Source organism: Scardinius erythrophthalmus (assembly GCF_964197995.2).
Source record: "Scardinius erythrophthalmus genome assembly, chromosome: 11".
NCBI lineage: Eukaryota > Metazoa > Chordata > Actinopteri > Cypriniformes > Leuciscidae > Scardinius > Scardinius erythrophthalmus.
In genome coordinates, this window is record NC_138231.1 from 17,877,027 (window position 1) to 17,895,021 (window position 17,995).

At 37.8% G+C, this 17,995-nt stretch overlaps 1 protein-coding gene across 3 annotated transcripts in view; it reads right to left on the reverse strand.

Moving 5' to 3' along the window:
* Positions 1–17,995, reverse strand: part of rev3l (REV3 like, DNA directed polymerase zeta catalytic subunit) — a 258,594-nt gene that overhangs the window by 2,603 nt on the left and 237,996 nt on the right. For all 3 annotated transcript variants that reach the window (XM_081379520.1, XM_081379521.1, XM_081379522.1), the window contains 12 exons: positions 13,731–13,846; positions 12,305–12,423; positions 12,093–12,211; positions 11,293–11,434; positions 9,387–9,631; positions 9,142–9,250; positions 8,354–8,560; positions 7,614–7,723; positions 5,640–5,754; positions 5,376–5,513; positions 3,910–4,100; positions 72–318 (listed from right to left, as the gene is read on the reverse strand). In XM_081379520.1, the coding sequence (XP_081235646.1) occupies positions 72–318; positions 3,910–4,100; positions 5,376–5,513; positions 5,640–5,754; positions 7,614–7,723; positions 8,354–8,560; positions 9,142–9,250; positions 9,387–9,631; positions 11,293–11,434; positions 12,093–12,211; positions 12,305–12,423; positions 13,731–13,846 (1,858 nt within the window). The remainder of the gene's footprint in view (positions 1–71; positions 319–3,909; positions 4,101–5,375; positions 5,514–5,639; positions 5,755–7,613; positions 7,724–8,353; positions 8,561–9,141; positions 9,251–9,386; positions 9,632–11,292; positions 11,435–12,092; positions 12,212–12,304; positions 12,424–13,730; positions 13,847–17,995) is intronic.

Consider the following 17,995-nt stretch of genomic DNA (forward strand, 5'->3'; position numbering starts at 1 on the left):
AAGGTGAACAATGTTTCAAGCTTGATCATTTATATTCTGTATTTGCTAAAAGACAAAATGACATAACTAACCCTCGGCAACTCGTGGTACCAGATGAACACATCTACTCCAATCAGGTTAAAAATTCGTGCCAGTGGTGGCAAGATCTGCTTGGTGATGTAGTAGGTGGCATTGAGGCGCAGGCTGGGGTCCTGCAGTACCTCTACAGGACGCCGAACCAGCTGTATGAGCGGCACTCCCGGCGTCCCGTACACAATGACATACGGCACACGCTCACCCACACGCGGCTCCAACCGCCGATCATGTGCCATCATACGCCTAAGACACAGACAGAAGAGAGCACACAAAAAAAGGTTTATACAGCAACCTTTGTGGGATATTTTAATGCATTCAGACTCAGCCTGGATTCAGAACAAGGAGCAGCATTTTCAACAAAGATAGAAATCCCCCTAATCCATACCTCAAATCTAATTTCAACATCTGTTAATGGATGTGTTGCTAAGCAACAGTCTTAGTCTAGCACAATAATAGTCTTGCAGCATGTATGCAGAAAATAAACCGAGTCCTGAAAGGTCTGCATGTAGTGACTAGTGAGTAGTGTAGGGTAATGTCATCAGTCCAACTAAACTAAAGTGTGCCATAAACGGGAAGGTGACGCATTAGAGAGCTCCTTAAACATGATCACCACAGCTACAAGATGGGGTTGACACGAATATTTGCCAAGTATGTACCTTTCATGCACATGTGAATCTGTTTTGTGGGTGAAGGAAGGTGAAGCCTGTGTAGCTTTGTCTTGCATTTAAAGACCAACTATAGCCAAAGTCCCAACAGCACTCGTGAGCAGAACAAGTACGTCAGTATTTATTAGTTAATGACAGAAAAACAAAAATAAATCAGCCATCTTGTTTCATGAATGTGGATCTGCTGACTGACTCTACGTAAGGGAAATGTGGAGTCAATCTTTTTCACAACAAGGACAGAATAGATGAATTATAAATGTGTCAAAGTGACAATGACACTGACTATATATTACAATGACAGATGTTACTGAAATGTTTTTTTTTAAAACTATTATCAGAGAATGTCTAATATGGCGAGAAGTTTCACTCTCAGTACACTTCCGGCTTCTGAACTGGTTGCAGTTCCTCTCTGATTCCATATGAGGGCGCTCACAGGACGAGTGCAGAATGAATGGAGGTCTATGGCGCTATACCAATAAAAATCCACTTTTCTCAGGATATAATTTTTTGTCTAGTAATTTGAGGAGGAGGAGATGCAAATAAATTACACATTGCTGGGTGTTAGATTTTTTTGAGTCACTTATTTGCTTTAAAAAGTCTTTTAAAGTGTCAATGACGTCATACACATGTACGACCAGAGATACTGCTTCACGGCAATCCTTCGCTCACTCTGGTGCGTTCGCGCTCTGCACTTTCTTTTCACTCGAGGCATCGACAACACAGCTGACACAGGTAAACACACGTGCTAGAAGAGTTTTTGATTTGTTTGTTTCTGGTCCCGCTGCGGATGACACGATGCCATCAAGCGGTATCTCTGGTCGTAATCAGTCCTTCACTGACCAATCAGCGTTCATTAGCAGAATGCTAGCGTGTTATGGGCAACAACAACTCAGCCTGTAAGAAATCAAAAGGACATAAGTACTCGTTCATTCAACTTTCGACCTAAAACCCACGTTGAACTTGCAAAATCTACAATCAGATCTGAGATTTCTCAACGGCAATCGGGTGAAAGAGACAAATTTAGCTGTCTAGCCCCATTGACACCCATTCATTTTGCACTCATGGTGATCGCCCTCAGTGGAACTCTGGTGGAACTACAACCAAACTTCGGTACAATAGAGCTTAATAGGGAGTGGGCAGGCTCTCCGTAGACGGGCTCTGCTATTATTGTCTTTTTTATATAGCTTAAAGGGTAACTAAACCCTAAAACAACTTTTTTTAGTTAATGATCTGTAAGACTGGGGCTTTGTTAATGCTTTATTAATTTGTTTGACATTTGGGTATAAAGTGTTTTAATTCTACAATATATGGTGTAAAAAAGTGCTGCCCTCTTCTGGTTGAACGGTGGCTACTGCAGTTGAATTTTCCTATTGGAAGTTGTGGTGCCCTGTGATGTAAGAGGGTACCAGCTAACCACGCCCTTGCCAACAGAGAGACATGTCTCAGGTGCACGCCCCCCCCCTCCGCTGGGATCTGCCCATTTTTCCAGCATTTTTCAAATATTGCCAGTGGGTGGAGTCAGGCTCTGACCAGGGGTTGAGTTTACCCTTTAATAAAAAAGTAAATCTCAACAGAAAAATAGATTTGTGAGAAATTCTTAGTATAGATTTGTAGACATACAATTCTTAATCCAAATAAGGCTTGTTGGATTTTTGTACAAATCAGCGCAACAAAATGCATAAAAGACGCTCATAAATGCCTCAATATATAATATTACGAACAAATCAATCTGAACAATTTTTTATTTTTTGTAAACTGATTCAAAAGTCACTGGGATGAATCAATTCCCACCACTATTATCACTATTTTCCACACTAGCCCTCAAAGCATGACATCACATCCACTAAATTGTGAATTATTGGCATGATTATGCCGGTTTGTTTTTAATATATAATTATTAAATGTATATGAATTGTAATGTGCCCATTTTCAAGAGTCGCATTTGCCATGAATTACCTAGACCTTAAATATTACATATTGTAATTTTACTACTGTGAAGTAAAAATTATATTACCGTGTAAAGTCAAATATATTACACTTTAGCGCCAATCATCAAGGTCCAAGCACCAATGGCACATGTGGATGATTAGCGATTTTATGATGTAGTTTTTACAGGAGCCATTTTAAATCTTCACTTAAAGTTAAGGTTCAATCATAATGGGTGTATATGTAGACTCATATTTAACATTTCAATTTAGATGAATCACGTCAAAAGAAGTCACAGGATATTTTCAAATGAATGTGAATATCATTTGCCGCTCAAAAAAAATATCCGAAGCATTTATCTTAAGGCCCTTTTAATTTTTTTGTCATTTATTTCTAAAATGCGTGTAGCCCTCTAACCTTTTAAACCATGTATTTGGTGTATTTAAACTCTAATGTGAAATGTTTTGTAGAACTGGAACTAAAACCAAAAAATAAATCATGTAATATTTTTGTAGAAATTATAATACAATACTGGAATGCAGAAATACTACACAGATCAAACTGTCATACAGAATGCGTTTTTGTTGTTAAAATTACAAGCATGCAACATCGTCAATTAGTTATGTTGTCAATTAGTAAATTATGAAATTACCGAAAAGTACCAATAAATTACATAAATGATACGTTGTGTGTAAACTGGGAAGGATTTGCATGCAGGTGTGATGTTCATTCTATTCATTAGGATCAGTTAAAAAACGCAGGTAAAAAAAATAAAAATTGGCAAAAGAATTGTATAGATTGAAATTAAATGAGCTTGAGGGGGGAAGAATTTTGTTTCTAGCCCTTAGTGGTTCCTAAGTTATGATCCAAAATGCAAACTGCCTTATTATATCGCCTATAATATAACATATAGCTTTACTCACTTGCAACACAGTGAGTAAAATTAACGTTTCAATGTGTGACCTCTTTAGTGGTTATTTTGTAGACATGTACCTCATGTACCTCATATTTTGGGAAATTTCTCAAGCTTTTGGTTATTAACCCTTAAGTACAAAATGGCTAAAAGGATAAAGATGGAAAAAATAACCACTTTTCCTTTAATAATAAACATGAGTACTATCATTGTTTTCAATGAACAGTAAATACCTGTTGACATCTCAAAAATGAGTTTTAATCTCAGTCATCCGTATTTGGCAGTGATCCATGTACCCACCTTTCCACAAACAGATATACACTCGCTCACCTGGTCAGTTCCAGAGCAGGGACACAGGCCCCTGGACGATACGATCCGCTGCCGCGGTACTCTTTGGCAAAGATGAGGTCCTGCATGCTGGCTTTGGCCTCTAGCACCTTCACACACTGCCGCTGCACATACTGCTTCACCTGGCTGATGTCACGCGACTCAAAAAGCAGCTTCAGAGATCGCTCCAGAATCTAACAAAACAAAACTCAATGAAACCCCTTCAACTGACATTCCCACGGTCAATGCATCTTAAAGGTGCATTGCGCAAGTCTCTGAGTTTTTGCAGAACTATGCCCCCTCTGGCGACAAGCGAAACTGCAACACTGCAACTGAACGCGCATGACGTCACGCCCAGTCTCAAATTCCGACCCGAATCCCTCTTATTTATTTTACTGTACAGGATTATAGAGGCAATCGCAGTCATCAGAGAAAGGCTCATTCAGCCCATCAGGCAATTGTTTAAGCATGTATGGGTTAGAAAAACGGGTATTTTTAACATGAAATGTTGCGCAATGCACCTTTAAGCAACAAGTACATTTACATGTACAGTTACAATCTAGCTACAAGAGGTTTTTGTGAAGTGAATGTACAGGCATGTCACAATGCGTAATCAAATACTGATACAGACTGGGTCAATAGCTTTGTTGTGTTCGCAGCATGTCATCTCTGTTTTCATACAACACAAAGTCCATTTGTAGTAGATGTGAATGAAACTGCAACAAATTGCATTATCCAGATTTCATTATCCAGATTTCACAGAAAAAACAAATGGTACGATTTTTGTTGGGAAAATGTTTTCATGACGTATTATTGCTTTAGTCCATCTCAAATCAAGTTTTTCAAGTGCAGGTAAACAACAATAGTATAATAGGACAGCGTGTTAAAGGTAGTAATTGATTTTTTAGTCCAGCTCCAGCAAGATTCTGTCCCTGCAAGATGTTTTTTTTTCTAAAAAAAAAAAAAAAAAAAAAGCTATATTTTGTCCTAAAAAAAAATATTGAAGACAAAGACAAACACAAAGACAACTCCAGAACATGAAGGAATAAAACACACACACACACACACACACACACACACACACACACACACACACACACACACACACACACACATATATATATATAAAATGTTTTATATAAAATATTATATTAGAAATATAAATATTGCATTTATATTTTATATTACATGCAAAAATGCATTCTGTGTGACTACTCTGTGCTGTCTGGTCTACATATTTTGATGTATTGTTTTATTAAATAACAATTGTGTGTAAGGTTAGCATCCATAATTATAATTATATTACTGAATAGCAAATAATATAATTTTTTTTTTCCTGTTATTTCAGAATGTAACTTTTTTACTAAACTCTGCTTCCCATTATAACTGCAGTGTGACTGATAGGTGGAGCAGAGACATTATCAAGCGAGTAGGCAAAAAGAAAAGAAAACTTCTGGAATGCTAGTTACCTTGGCAACAGCGGGGCAGCCATCTCGACGTACAGTTTCAATGCCTTTGGCATCAAACACTGGATTTTTCTGATCCAAACTCTCATACATGTATCCAACGTAACGCTTCTTCGTCTGTAAAACGCATGGGAGGTACACCTGCACAAACACACACGAATGCAGACAGATAAAATTAAAAAGCACAATAAACAATCATGTGGCTTAAAAAGAGCTCTTACACAGAGTATACTTTTAGACAAACCACTAATAAAGCACCTCACAAACCTTCTCAAATTTCAATTTGATGGGTTTAGGGTTGGCGGCAGTGACAGCCTCTGCAATTTCATTACCAATCTTAAATGCCTGTTCCTTGGTTGCTCCTTTCAACAACACAAACATACTAAAAGAGAAAGAGACTTGTATCAGAGACAGCATACAACTGTTTACCAAGCAAGCACAAAACAAATTTCCACAGACAAGCAATTTGCCTGTTCACACTGAATGACACTGAACTACTGCACAATGGAACAGTCAATGAGAACATTTTGATGCTGATGTTAATATTGTCTGCAATCTTATGAGTTATTTTTACTTTAGTTTTAACAGAGTTCTGTGCAGACAACACTCTCACGAATCAGGCATGGCAGGGACTTTATCAAAATCAATCGTAGAGCAGCATACGACAATTGATAAAAAGTTTTAGAGGGAGGCAGTGCCTCCACATCACTATGATTGGCCAGTTAACCTGGTTATATGATATCATGTACACTCTTGGGCAAAAAATAATAATAAATAATTAAATAAAAAATGGGCCAAGCCTAAAATGGCTAAAAACTAAGGTTTTAATTGTCTTAACCACAAATTATTGGTCAGGAAATTAGCTAAATTTAAGCAAATTAACTACTTAAAAAGCCATTGATGTCTCAGAAAAACTTCAAAGACAGAATGAAGTTTTTGGCAGAATATGGGAAATTGTGTGTGGAGTAATGGATCACAATGAAAAAAAAATCTGCTGAGAAGTATAATAATAAATGCATGCAATAAATGCATTGTCAGCAGCCATATCACCCTGTAGCCCAAGACTGGTTGCCCACTGAAGCTAAGCAGGGCTGAGCCTGGTTAGTACCTGGATGGGAGACTTCCTGAGAAAAACCAGGTTTGTGCTGGAGGAGGTGTTAGTGAGGCCAGCAGGGGGTGCTCACCCTGTGGTCTGTGTGGGTCCTAATGCCCCAGTGTAGTGACGGGGACACTATACTGCCAAAAGAGCACCGTCCTTCGGATGAGACGTTAAACCGAGGTCCTGACTCTCTGTGGTCATTAAAAATCCCAGGATGTCCTTCGAAAAAGAGTAGGGGTGTAACCCCGGCATCCTGGCCAAATTTGCCCCTTGGCCTCTGTCCATCATGGCCTCCTAATCATCCCCATATACTGATTGGCTTCATCACTGTCTCCTCTCCACCAGTAAGCTGGTGTGTGGTGGGCGTTCTGGCGCAATATGGCTGCCGTCGCATCATCCAAGTGGATGCTGCACATTGGTGGTGGTTGAGGAGATTCCCACATCTATGTCAAGCGCTTTGAGGTCTCAGAAAAAGCGCTATATAAATGTAACAAATTATTATTATTATTATCTCTAGCACAGTGAAGGATGGAGAAAGAGTGTCTGTGTCTGGAGCCCTTTTAGCTGCTGGTATTGTGAGATGCTTCACTGTGATAAAGTCATTTAATGCTTTGAAGTACAGGAGAATATTGCAGAATGGCTTGCTTCACACAAATGAAAGGTTATCTAAAGAGGAATGATCAGATGTTATTTTTCAACGAGACAATGTTCCTGCCCAAACTGCAAAGACAATCAAGTAGTGGCTTGAGAACAAGTCCATTAGGCTTATATTTTTATCTACTCATGACCTGTTTGAATCCATTAACATTGAGTGGAACAATATTGACTCTTCTTCCTGTAAAAAGCTGTCTATGAGTTGGGGAAGTATTCCGTAACAAGTTACTTTACCCACAGTAATTGTCAATTTCCTGACAAGTGATTTATGATTAATATATCTAAATATTTTGCCATATTGTGCCATTTTTGGATAGGCCCTTTTTTTTTTGCCCATGAGTGTATGAAAACAGTCTGCAAATCAGACTGAATGAGTCAAATTGGAGGAAATGGACTAATTACAAAAAATAACACTCCCACTTGCAACATTGTAGGTGAGGTCACATCTTTATTGAAATGAACTAATGGATCCAGTTCTATTTCTTTACCTGTCTGTATCTCCATAGACCACACGTGCTCCCCACTTCTTGGTGTCATTGACCATCTTTATGGCTCTCTCCAAAGTCTCTCGGGCCTTGTGCACAATGCTGTCGCCTACCTGGAGTATCAGGAGAGACACATTTTATCTGGTTTCTTTGGCAACATAGTAAACTCAAAACACCTCCTGTTAAATTTTGGGAATGTGGCCTTTTCAGTCTTTCTTAATTGGTATGGAGCAATGTTGCATGCACAATTTGAATACAATCTAAAATATTTAAATTGGTGGCTTTACTTCAGGAGCAAGATTTTACATTAGACATCAAGTTGAAAATTAATACAGTACTAAAATTGGATTAAAACCAAATCAAACATTAAAGTGTAATCATATTAACCATGAACCACATACAGTAGGCCTAACTATATGCTAATTTTTGACAACGGCTGGTAAGAGAATTCACTATTTGTTTTACTGTCTTTACAGTTTGACCGTTCAGTCTGTAAGATTCTCTTGAATTTCAGCATCCAGAATTTTACTGCACAAAACCAATTTTTTATTAAAAAAAATCCTTTTAAAAGGTGATAAGCCTATTTATTTTGCTATCATAATGATTAAGGACTATTTGGTTAGTTGCAATTCATTCTTTGCATCTAGCATTGTTTTTCCTTTCTGATCTGTGATCACATTAGACACGCAACTCATTTTTGGGTTAAGAACCAGTGATTTAAAATGCCAAGTTACAGCATGTACCTCAACGCTGGGCATTCGTCCTGAGAAGCTGGCAGCAGTGTAACCGAATGTGACATTAGCAATAAGTTTGAGGCCAAGCTGCCTGGCATCCAGCAGGCGCAATAGAGCTTTGTCGTTCTTGTACGCCTTCATGGACTGCTTCACCATGATCCTGGTCTTCAAAATCTCCTCCAGCATACGTGGAAGTACACCCCTCCGCACTGATGACTGAGCACACACAAACCGTGAGCACAACCGACTTTGACACTGCCGTTGTAAGAAATATTACAAATACATTTACTTGAAAATCGACAGTTCTTGCTCTAAAATCTGGCTGGATGAAATTATGCGACTGTGACTGCACATCTGTTGTATTTTATATCAATTTCTGTTCATAGAATGACCTTTATGATGCTTGGTAACTAAAATCAGAATTGAATATAGTGATTGTTATTCACAATATTTTAATTATTACTTGAACCCTGGTATCTTTTGTCATATTTTAGTCGCCACTGTTTTATAACAGCAATAAGCCATAAGAAAATGTTGGTTAACTTTGTGCATTGCGGTCTCGTATCCATCAACCAGTGACAGTTTCTGAAAAGTCAATCCAGTTACAATTTTGGAAATCCTGTTTCACATACTATTATTCAAAGATAGTAAGCAGTACAGTATACAGTATAAATCATACAGCAAGAAGCAAGCTAGTATTCCATTTCAACTATTTAAACTATTTAAATGGCTCATCTTGTGAGGATCATTCAGTATTTAAATGAAAAGGTTTAACAGTGGTGTAATCTCAGAACTACCTTCACAAATGCAACACCATTGGGAGAAATGGTGATGTCATTTCTGAGCTGGTATAGGAGGTCAGGAGGGACTCTGAGAGATGTACAACCAAACCTGAACTCATCGCACCTGAGAGACCGTGTGAGAGAGTGGAATAGATAAACATTTATGAACCACACAACAGATACTGCAGATACATGGAAATGCTGCATTAATACACACTAGGCCTAATGTAGTTTTACTCTAAATCCAAAAGCATGCTTACGTTCCGAGATTCTCGACATGGCCAAGGCAGGTGGAGTAACAGTAATTGTAGGCAATGATGATGGATGGATACAGTGACTGGAAATCTAACACAATGACTGAGTTGCTATAGAAACGCGACTCTGGCTCCATGACCAGTGGGATGCACTGCGGGGCTCTTTGCTGGGCGCGCTGCTGTGGGCTTGGGGTCACTGGGATGTAATTCAATGGCTTCGCAATCCTTAACATCATTGATTCCACACGGTACTGCAAGAGGAGGAAAAAGATTAATTACCAACACGAAACTACAAAAAGTATTTATAGATCTAATAATCAAAAACTTAAATATAATATACATCTGTGAATCTCTCCTTTTCAAGAATTAAAAGAATACTGTTTTTTTTTTTTTAATACAACTTAATTGATAACTTTCCACACAGAAAATAAATTATGGTTGGGAATCAAGAACCAAGAGAATAACTTAAGACTGGATGGCGCAAAAAAAAAAAAAGAAAAAAAAGAAAGAAAGGCCACACGTCTTTTTATTGTTATGTCCACACTGCTTGCAAGCAACTAGTATACAGCATGACAACTGCAGGCTTAAGGCTGGAATACATTTCACAACTTTAATGTTTTTTTTTATTATTGTTTTTTTTTTTTAAGAAAATAATACCTTTTACTCATCAATTATGCTTTAAATGGATCAAAAGTTACAATAAAGACAATGACTGTTCATACCTAAAACAATGATTTGGTAATCCTCCTATTCCATTGTTCTCTTTTGTGAAAAGAAAAAAAGTTTCCTGACAGTTATCTGCCAAGTTGTTTCTATTGTTGTCAGCATTAAAGAGATGGTTCAGAGTAATTTCAACCTAGGGTCCATTGCACCATGACCTTGAGCCAAACACCCCCCAGAAGCCTTTTTTTCCCTTGGTTGAACATTATTAAAGTTAGAGCTTATTTAGAAATATCAGCCGAATGGCTTAGAGCAGGCGCTAATTGATCCAAGGTTGTATCTCGTAAATTACCCCACTAATAATGCCCAGAATGGTACCAAACTTCTACAGTAGTACAAATAGGTTCTGTACTCATAAAACGAGCATTGTAAAGTTTGTAAGTACATAAGGAGTTTATTTAAATAACAGTTGCCTGATGGCTTATGCTACCGCTAACCCGGACGGTTACTTCCATCATTTGGGAAAAGCCTGTAAAAGTCCTGGCAGAAAGCGATGCATAAGGATGTAACGTAACAACACCCAGTTCCAGGAATTTTGAAAGTTTTATAAATACTTGTATTTTCAGATCATCACTTAAAAATTATTTCAAATATCATCCAGTTATCAATAAATTTCTATGGAGTGTTAAGTTCACTAGCTTTTCCCTTACACTTTTTTTTTTTTTTGCAAAGGACTTTTACAGGCTTTTCCCAAATCACGGAAGTGACCTCGACGTTAGCAGTAGCATAAGCCATCAGGTAAGTGTTATTTAAATAAACTCCTGATGTACTTACAAACTTTCCAATCCCTCGTTTTATGAGTACAGAACCTTGTACTACTGTAGAAGTTTGGTACCATTCTGGGTATTATTAGTGGGGTAATTTACGAGATACCACCTTGGATCCATTAGCGCCTGCACTAAGCCATTCGGCTGATATCTCTAAATACGCTCTAACTTTAATAATGTTCGACCAAGGGAAAAAAAGCTTCTGGGGGGTGCTTGGCTCGAGGTAATGGGGCAAAGGACCCTAGGTTGAAATTACTTCGAACCATCCCTTTAAGTCTGATTCAATGGATGGCTATGTAACCATTTTGATTGACTTTTTAATTTTATTTTGTATCTTTCAGGAGGGTGTAGTCACTTTAATCAATTATTTCATATATAGCTAAAAGGCATCTGTGTGTTATGACAGGTTTTAGATGGATGATTACCTGTGAGCCCCTGGTTAGCACATGGTAGAACTGAATTCCAAACACGCGTGCCAGCTCACTTGTCCTGCCAATAATGTCCTGCTGCTGGAGTAACTGGACTGTACCACACACACGGCTCACATAATGATCCACCACTTTCCACCTGACCCAAATGAAAGCGACAGATAGATAGAGTATGGAGTGGGAAAAAAAAAAAAAAAAAACAGTATTTTGTTTGTATGCCCAGTAAACATTATTAAATGTCACGTGCACTGCAAATATTGTATCCCATAATGCAATGTGCCCAACTTGACAAATTAGCTTCAAGTAATATCAGCAGTAATTTATAACATCTATTTACTTGACATTGACATATGTTACCTTAACATGACATTTAGTCATTCAATGACTTACAGTGTAAATGTGTCATTTGTCTACACATTTCACAAACTTTATTTTTTATAATAGCTGGTACCATTCAGTCAGGGACGCAACTGCACAGTGTCCAATCAGAGGTGTCTGAGCCAGTCAGAATCCCCTTTAAATTCGCTTTTGATTATGACGTCTTAAAGGAGATTTTCAAAGAATGATTTTTGCACAGTAGTGCCCTATGCGGCGCCCCTGTTTACCACATATACTGCATACCCCATTTTTGTGCCCCTGCAGACAGTTTATATGGTACAGTTGCAGTAATCAGTATGCTGGAATTCCATTCTGAAGTTAGCTTTAGTTAAAAGATGAATGGAGAAATGATATTCCAAGGAACAACTCTGCAATAAGACCAGTAACTGGCATCTGACGGATGCGAGATCCATTCTCACCTGTGCAGGTGTGTGTTGTGGTCAAACCAGTCAGAGAGTGTGCGATGGCTGTAGAGAGGAAAGCGCTGATGCAGGAGGTGGAAAGCCACATTCTCAAAAGTGTAGTTATTCAACGCAGCCTGCAAACATACAGGAAGCACTTGATTAAAAGGAGAACACTCAGATAAACAGTGTTAGCTCAGGCATTCTGGAGGAATGAATGTGAAGTAAACCTCAGTCTTCATAACTCTCCACAAGTTGAGGACAATGCGTCCAATAATATGGATTTCCGTCATAGTGTCTGCACCATATTCATCTTTTTCTGCCATGAACCGATTCTCCTTTGAATCTCCTGTAATAGTAATGACATCAAATACAACATTTGAGAAATGGGCTACGGGGAAAAGGCACAGATTTGGCAGAACACCTGGCCAGCCACAACTCAAAGTGAATACATGACCTCGGCTTTTAAATATTAAAGGGATAGTTCACCCAAAAATGAAAATTCTGTCATCATTTACTCTCCTCCAAGTTGTTCCAAACCTGTATGACTTTCTTTCTTCTGCTGAACACAAAAGAAGATATTTTTAAAAAAGTCGGTAACCAAACGACTGATGGACCCCATTGATTTCCATAGTAGGGAAAAAAATGCTATGGATGTCAATGGGGACCAGCAACTGTTTAATTACCAACCTTCTTTAAAATATCTTCTTTTGTGTTTAGCAGAAGAAAGGAAATCATACAGGTTTGGAACAACTTGAGGGAGAGTAAATGATGACAGAATTTTCATTTTTGGGTGAACTATCCCTTTAATAAGTGTGTTTTCACTGGCCCTGTTCACACTTGGTATTATCATCCATCTGGGCAGTTCTGATCAAAAGTGCTCAGGACTTACGTATCATGATACTTGCTCTCAACAGACAAGCCACAACCCCTTGTGATAAAATGTAAACAGTTGCATGGACAATGTCTTTTTCTTTTCTTTAGTTTATGGTAAAAATACACTAGGCTAGACAGAGAGCACTGGAAGACTTCGTTCTGGCACGGCCCACTTTTATTTTTTATCTCTTGAAGTTAGACGTGTCCACACTCAGCCTGATGTAGACGACTCTTTCTTTTCTTTTTTGGTTTTGAGCTTGCACTACTCTGTCTTACTAGTTCGTAAAGTAAACACTCTTGCTTTTGTAGCAAAACTAGTATAGGGTCTTTGATGTTACAGCCCATTTCAGTGGTATCGGTGTATACATGGACTGCAACATAAGAGTGCATTTAACACCTGGTAGTATTTTGTAGAACATGCATTCACTTGAGTCTAGATTGCCACTATTTACAACACTCACTACGTCAGGGTATTACTACATGTTAATAAATGGCAAAAAAGTAAAAACATATACAGTATATATATATAAAAAAAAAAAAAAAAAAACTTGCAGCAAGCAAGAAAGTGATGCACACACCAACCCCAACTGTTCGACATCTTAAAATGCTAATCCTAAATCTCTTATATGTCACTATAGTATTTCGTCATAACTACTCATGGGAGTTTAGAGATTACTATAGCAAATATATACTCTATAGCAAAAGCAATACTTCGTTAAAACACATCAGAGGGCACAGGGCACTAAACAGGTTGCGGACCGCTAACTGAGCTAACCTTACCTGGCACACGAGAGAGCTGCTGGCACAGGTCCACACCGAGGGTTGAAGCACGCTGCAGTAGGTAACCCCAAGAGTGCATCTGGACCTCATAGCCAACCAGAATGTCTGGGTCAAACCTGCGGGAAGGTTGTGTGTTTTATGAGATATGATGAGTGTTTTTGCTGTATTATCATCCTTTAAGATTATGTAAGAAAAAAGTGCTCATCCTCATGTATTTCAAACCAGTATGTTGTTGTTGGTTTCTGCTGAACACTAAAGGAGAGTACTAAGGAATTTATTTTCCATATGGCAAAAAAGAAGCTCCCCTTATCTGTGAACTTTGTCTTATGAAGTCATAAGATTGCTTTGTGTAAAGCAAAAAACGCAGTTTGAGTCATTATAACTCCTGAATGGCAGTAGAGGAAAATATATTCAGTGAATGAATTCAATTTTGGCCTGTTCATCTCATAAAGCCATTGCTGTCACGTTTGGTTTTGAGTTTTGTTTCATGTCCTTTATTTTGAAGTTTTCCCATTGTCATGTTCTTGGTTTTATCATTTGCTCCCCTTTTGTCATTTGATCCTGTCATGTGCTCCCCTTGTCATGTGTCCTATGTTGTCATGTGTCCTATGTCCCATGCTCCACGGCCCAGGCCCGCCTCTGCTAGGCCATGCTTCGTGTCCAGTTCCCCTTCACGGGCCTGGCCCTCCATCTCTCCCCCATGGACCGCCTCCACTTCTCCACCCTCCAGGACTTTCTGCTGATTTGGTTTTGGTGTGGATGTTCACTTAAGGCGTCAGGTGCCACCTTTTTTGAAGGGGGAATGTGTCACGTTTGGTTTTGAGTTTTGTTTCATGTTCAGGTTTCATGTTCTTTATTTTGAAGTTTTCCCAATGTCATGTTCCTGGTTTTGTCATGTGCTCCCCTTGTCATCTGTCCTATGCTGTCACAGGTTTATTGTCTTTATCATTGTGTTCAGGTGTTCCTAGTTTAGTGATTAGTCCATGTGTATAGCCCTTATGTTCCCATTGTATCTTATCTAGTATTGTTCGTGTAACCCGCTGTTTGATGAGTTAAGTCAAGTCTAGGTTTATGTTATTTCAAGTCAAGTCAAGTCAAGCGACGCTTTGTCAAGTTTTTTGTTTATTTGCATCTGTTCACAGTTTCAATAAAATGCACATGTGTTCAGTCCAACTCCCTTAGTGGAATATGTTACAATTGCATGATTTCAGACCATCTGAAATATAAAGCAAGTTGTAGGACTACTTTTTGACACGGTTTATTTATATATATATATATATATATATATATATATATATATATATATATATATATATATATATATATATATATATATATATTTATTTATTTATTTATTTTATTTTTTTTTTGTCCTGTTTGGAGCATTATAGAATGGTCACTATGAAACATTACTCAATGGAAAAGAGCAACCTAAAACATTTCCTTTTGAGTTCAGCAGAAAAAAAAGTTTGGAACAACCAGAATAAATCGCAATTTACATTTTTTGGGTGAACCATTCCTTTACCATTTGAATTCCATTATATTTAATATTCATAAAATATATAATTTACATCCAATATTCCATTTGAATATTTAAAATGTTATCAATGTCAGTATATGCGAGTAGGATTGCAAAAAGAAATCCATAAAAGTGATAATGAAAATATACAAGATTATAAATAAGTAATGAATAAATAAATGTATATGTGTATGACCCAAGTTGCCCAAAACATGAGAGTCCTTTATATTAAGAACTTCAAACAAACTTGTAAGCATAAAGTTGTAATGTGACATGTCCTGTCAGATGCTTTGAGACGTGTGCTGTTCAGTATGAGAGACATTATTTCCCAAGCACATTAACTGGATTAAATTTTTTTACACTTCTGTATTTTACTTTATATATAGATTTTTAAAGAATGTATCCAATTAATTGTAGAAATAATAATAAAATATAGCTGCAAGCAGCAATTATCGGGGCCAAGCGCAAGAAGAGGATAAGATATGCGTACATGTCTTAAAGTGTCAGACCAACTGCAACAATTATCAATTAAAGACATTTAAAGAGGATTTTAGGCGAAATGGCTGAAAAATCATATACAAAGTAATTAAAAATATGATTTAATGGATTATCACTTTCGACCAATAGGTGGCGCAGTTACAAAACTGATGTGGTGTGGTCAGAGTGAAGTGACAATGACACATACAAAGTTTGGTGTCAAAATGTCAAGGCATTGCAGAGATAAAGCCTGAAAAGTGTTTTTGGCATCATGCCTCAACTTTGCTGCTGCGCTATATGAAAACGGTTTCGTCTATCGACACGAAATCCATAACTTTTAGTCGGCACGGTCTGGAGATGATACAATTCGATTTTGGTGAAAATCGGACAAACGGTCTAGGAGCAGTTCGAAAAAGTAGGTTTTGAATGAAAATCAAGATGGCAGACAGGAAGTTCGACCAAATAAGGTAAATTTGGTATCTATGTTCTCGGCTTGACCCAAGGAATATATTAAGACCAGTGGCATTTCAATAGGCCAATGTATTCAAAAGTTATTAGCATTTTTAGAAATGTTGTTATAACTTTTGACCACTAGGTGGCGCTGTCTCTAAATATTTTGGGTTCCTTCATGGGATGGTGCTGATGACACATTCTGAGTTTCGTAATATTACACCAATGCATTTGTTTACTATAGCATTTTATTTCACAAAACTGTATTGAAGTCAATGGGAATTTCATGTTTTGTTCTATTATAGCGCCACCAAGAGGCTCAGTCCCACAATTTTTTTTATGTGTCCTCAGAGTGAGCCCATACATATGTGTGTCAATTTTGGTGAAGATATCTCAATTCGCTTCGGATTTATAGACATTTGTATGAAAAAACACGTAAAAAATAACTGACACGTGAATTTGATTGGATTTTTCTACCCCTTACTATCAATATTCTCGCATTTCATGTACCAAGTTTGGTCTGAATAATAATAAGAATAATAAATATAGCTGCAAGCAGCAATTACCGGGGCCAAGCAGAATAAGACGACAAGACATGCCAACATGTCTGAAAGTGTCAGACCAACTGCAACAATGAGCAATTAAAGACATTTAAAAAGGATTATAGGTAAAATGCCTGAAAAATCAGAGAAACAGTAAATAAAAATATGATTTAATGGATTATCACTTTTGACCAATAGGTGGCGCAGTTACAAAACTGATGTGATGTGGTCAGAGTGAAGTGACAATGACACACAAAGTTTGGTGTCAATATGTCAAGGAATTGCAGAGATAAAGCCTGAATAGTGCTATTAGCATCATGCCTCAACTTTGCTGCTGCGCTATACGAAAACGGTTTCGTCAATCGACACGAAATCCATAACTTTTAGTCGGCACGGTCTGGAGATGATACGATTCGATTTTGGTGAAAATCGGACAAACGGTGTGGGAGGAGTTCAAAAAAGTAGATTTTGAATGAAAATAGCTTTTTATCTCACAAAACTGTATTGAAGTCAATGGGAATTTCATGTTTTCTTATGTTATAGCGCCACCAAGAGGCTCAGCCCCACCATTTTTTTCAAGTGTCCTCAGAGTGAGCCCATGCATATTTGTGTCAATTTTGGTGGAAATATCTCAATTCGCTTCGGAGTTATAGACATTTATATGAAAAAACATGTAAAAAATGACTGACACATGACTTTGATTGGATTTTACTACCCCTTACTATCAATATTTTCGCATTTGGGCATTGGCGTACTTCAATCGACCTACGTTTCCAAACTTCTGAAGGTGGTTTCGTCTCGATCGGACAATCGGTTTCAAAGATATAGCCAAATGTTTTTTAAGCGCTAAATCACAACGCTACACAAACCATAAGGCGAAACCTAACATGTTTGGTATTGTTGGACTCGGCAACGATTCAGGAGTCTAAAGAGATGAGTCCTATGAAAATAAGTTGACCACACCCAAAGTTATAAGCATTTGAAAGCATTTGGGGAAAAAAATTCACCACTAGATGGCACTGTTTCGAAACTTCTCAGGCTCCTTCAGGACATCGTGCTGATGACCCATACCGAGTTTCATAACGATACGTTCATGCATTCCTGAAATACAGCATTTTAGCACAAAATTCAAAATGGCCGACAGCCAAAATGTCTGATCTGGGAAAATTGGATATCAGTCAACTCAGCATGATGCCCTGAATCTAACGAGACCACTTTTATGATATTTGGACAAACCATTCAGAAGTTATAAGCAAAAACAGCCATTTTTCATATCT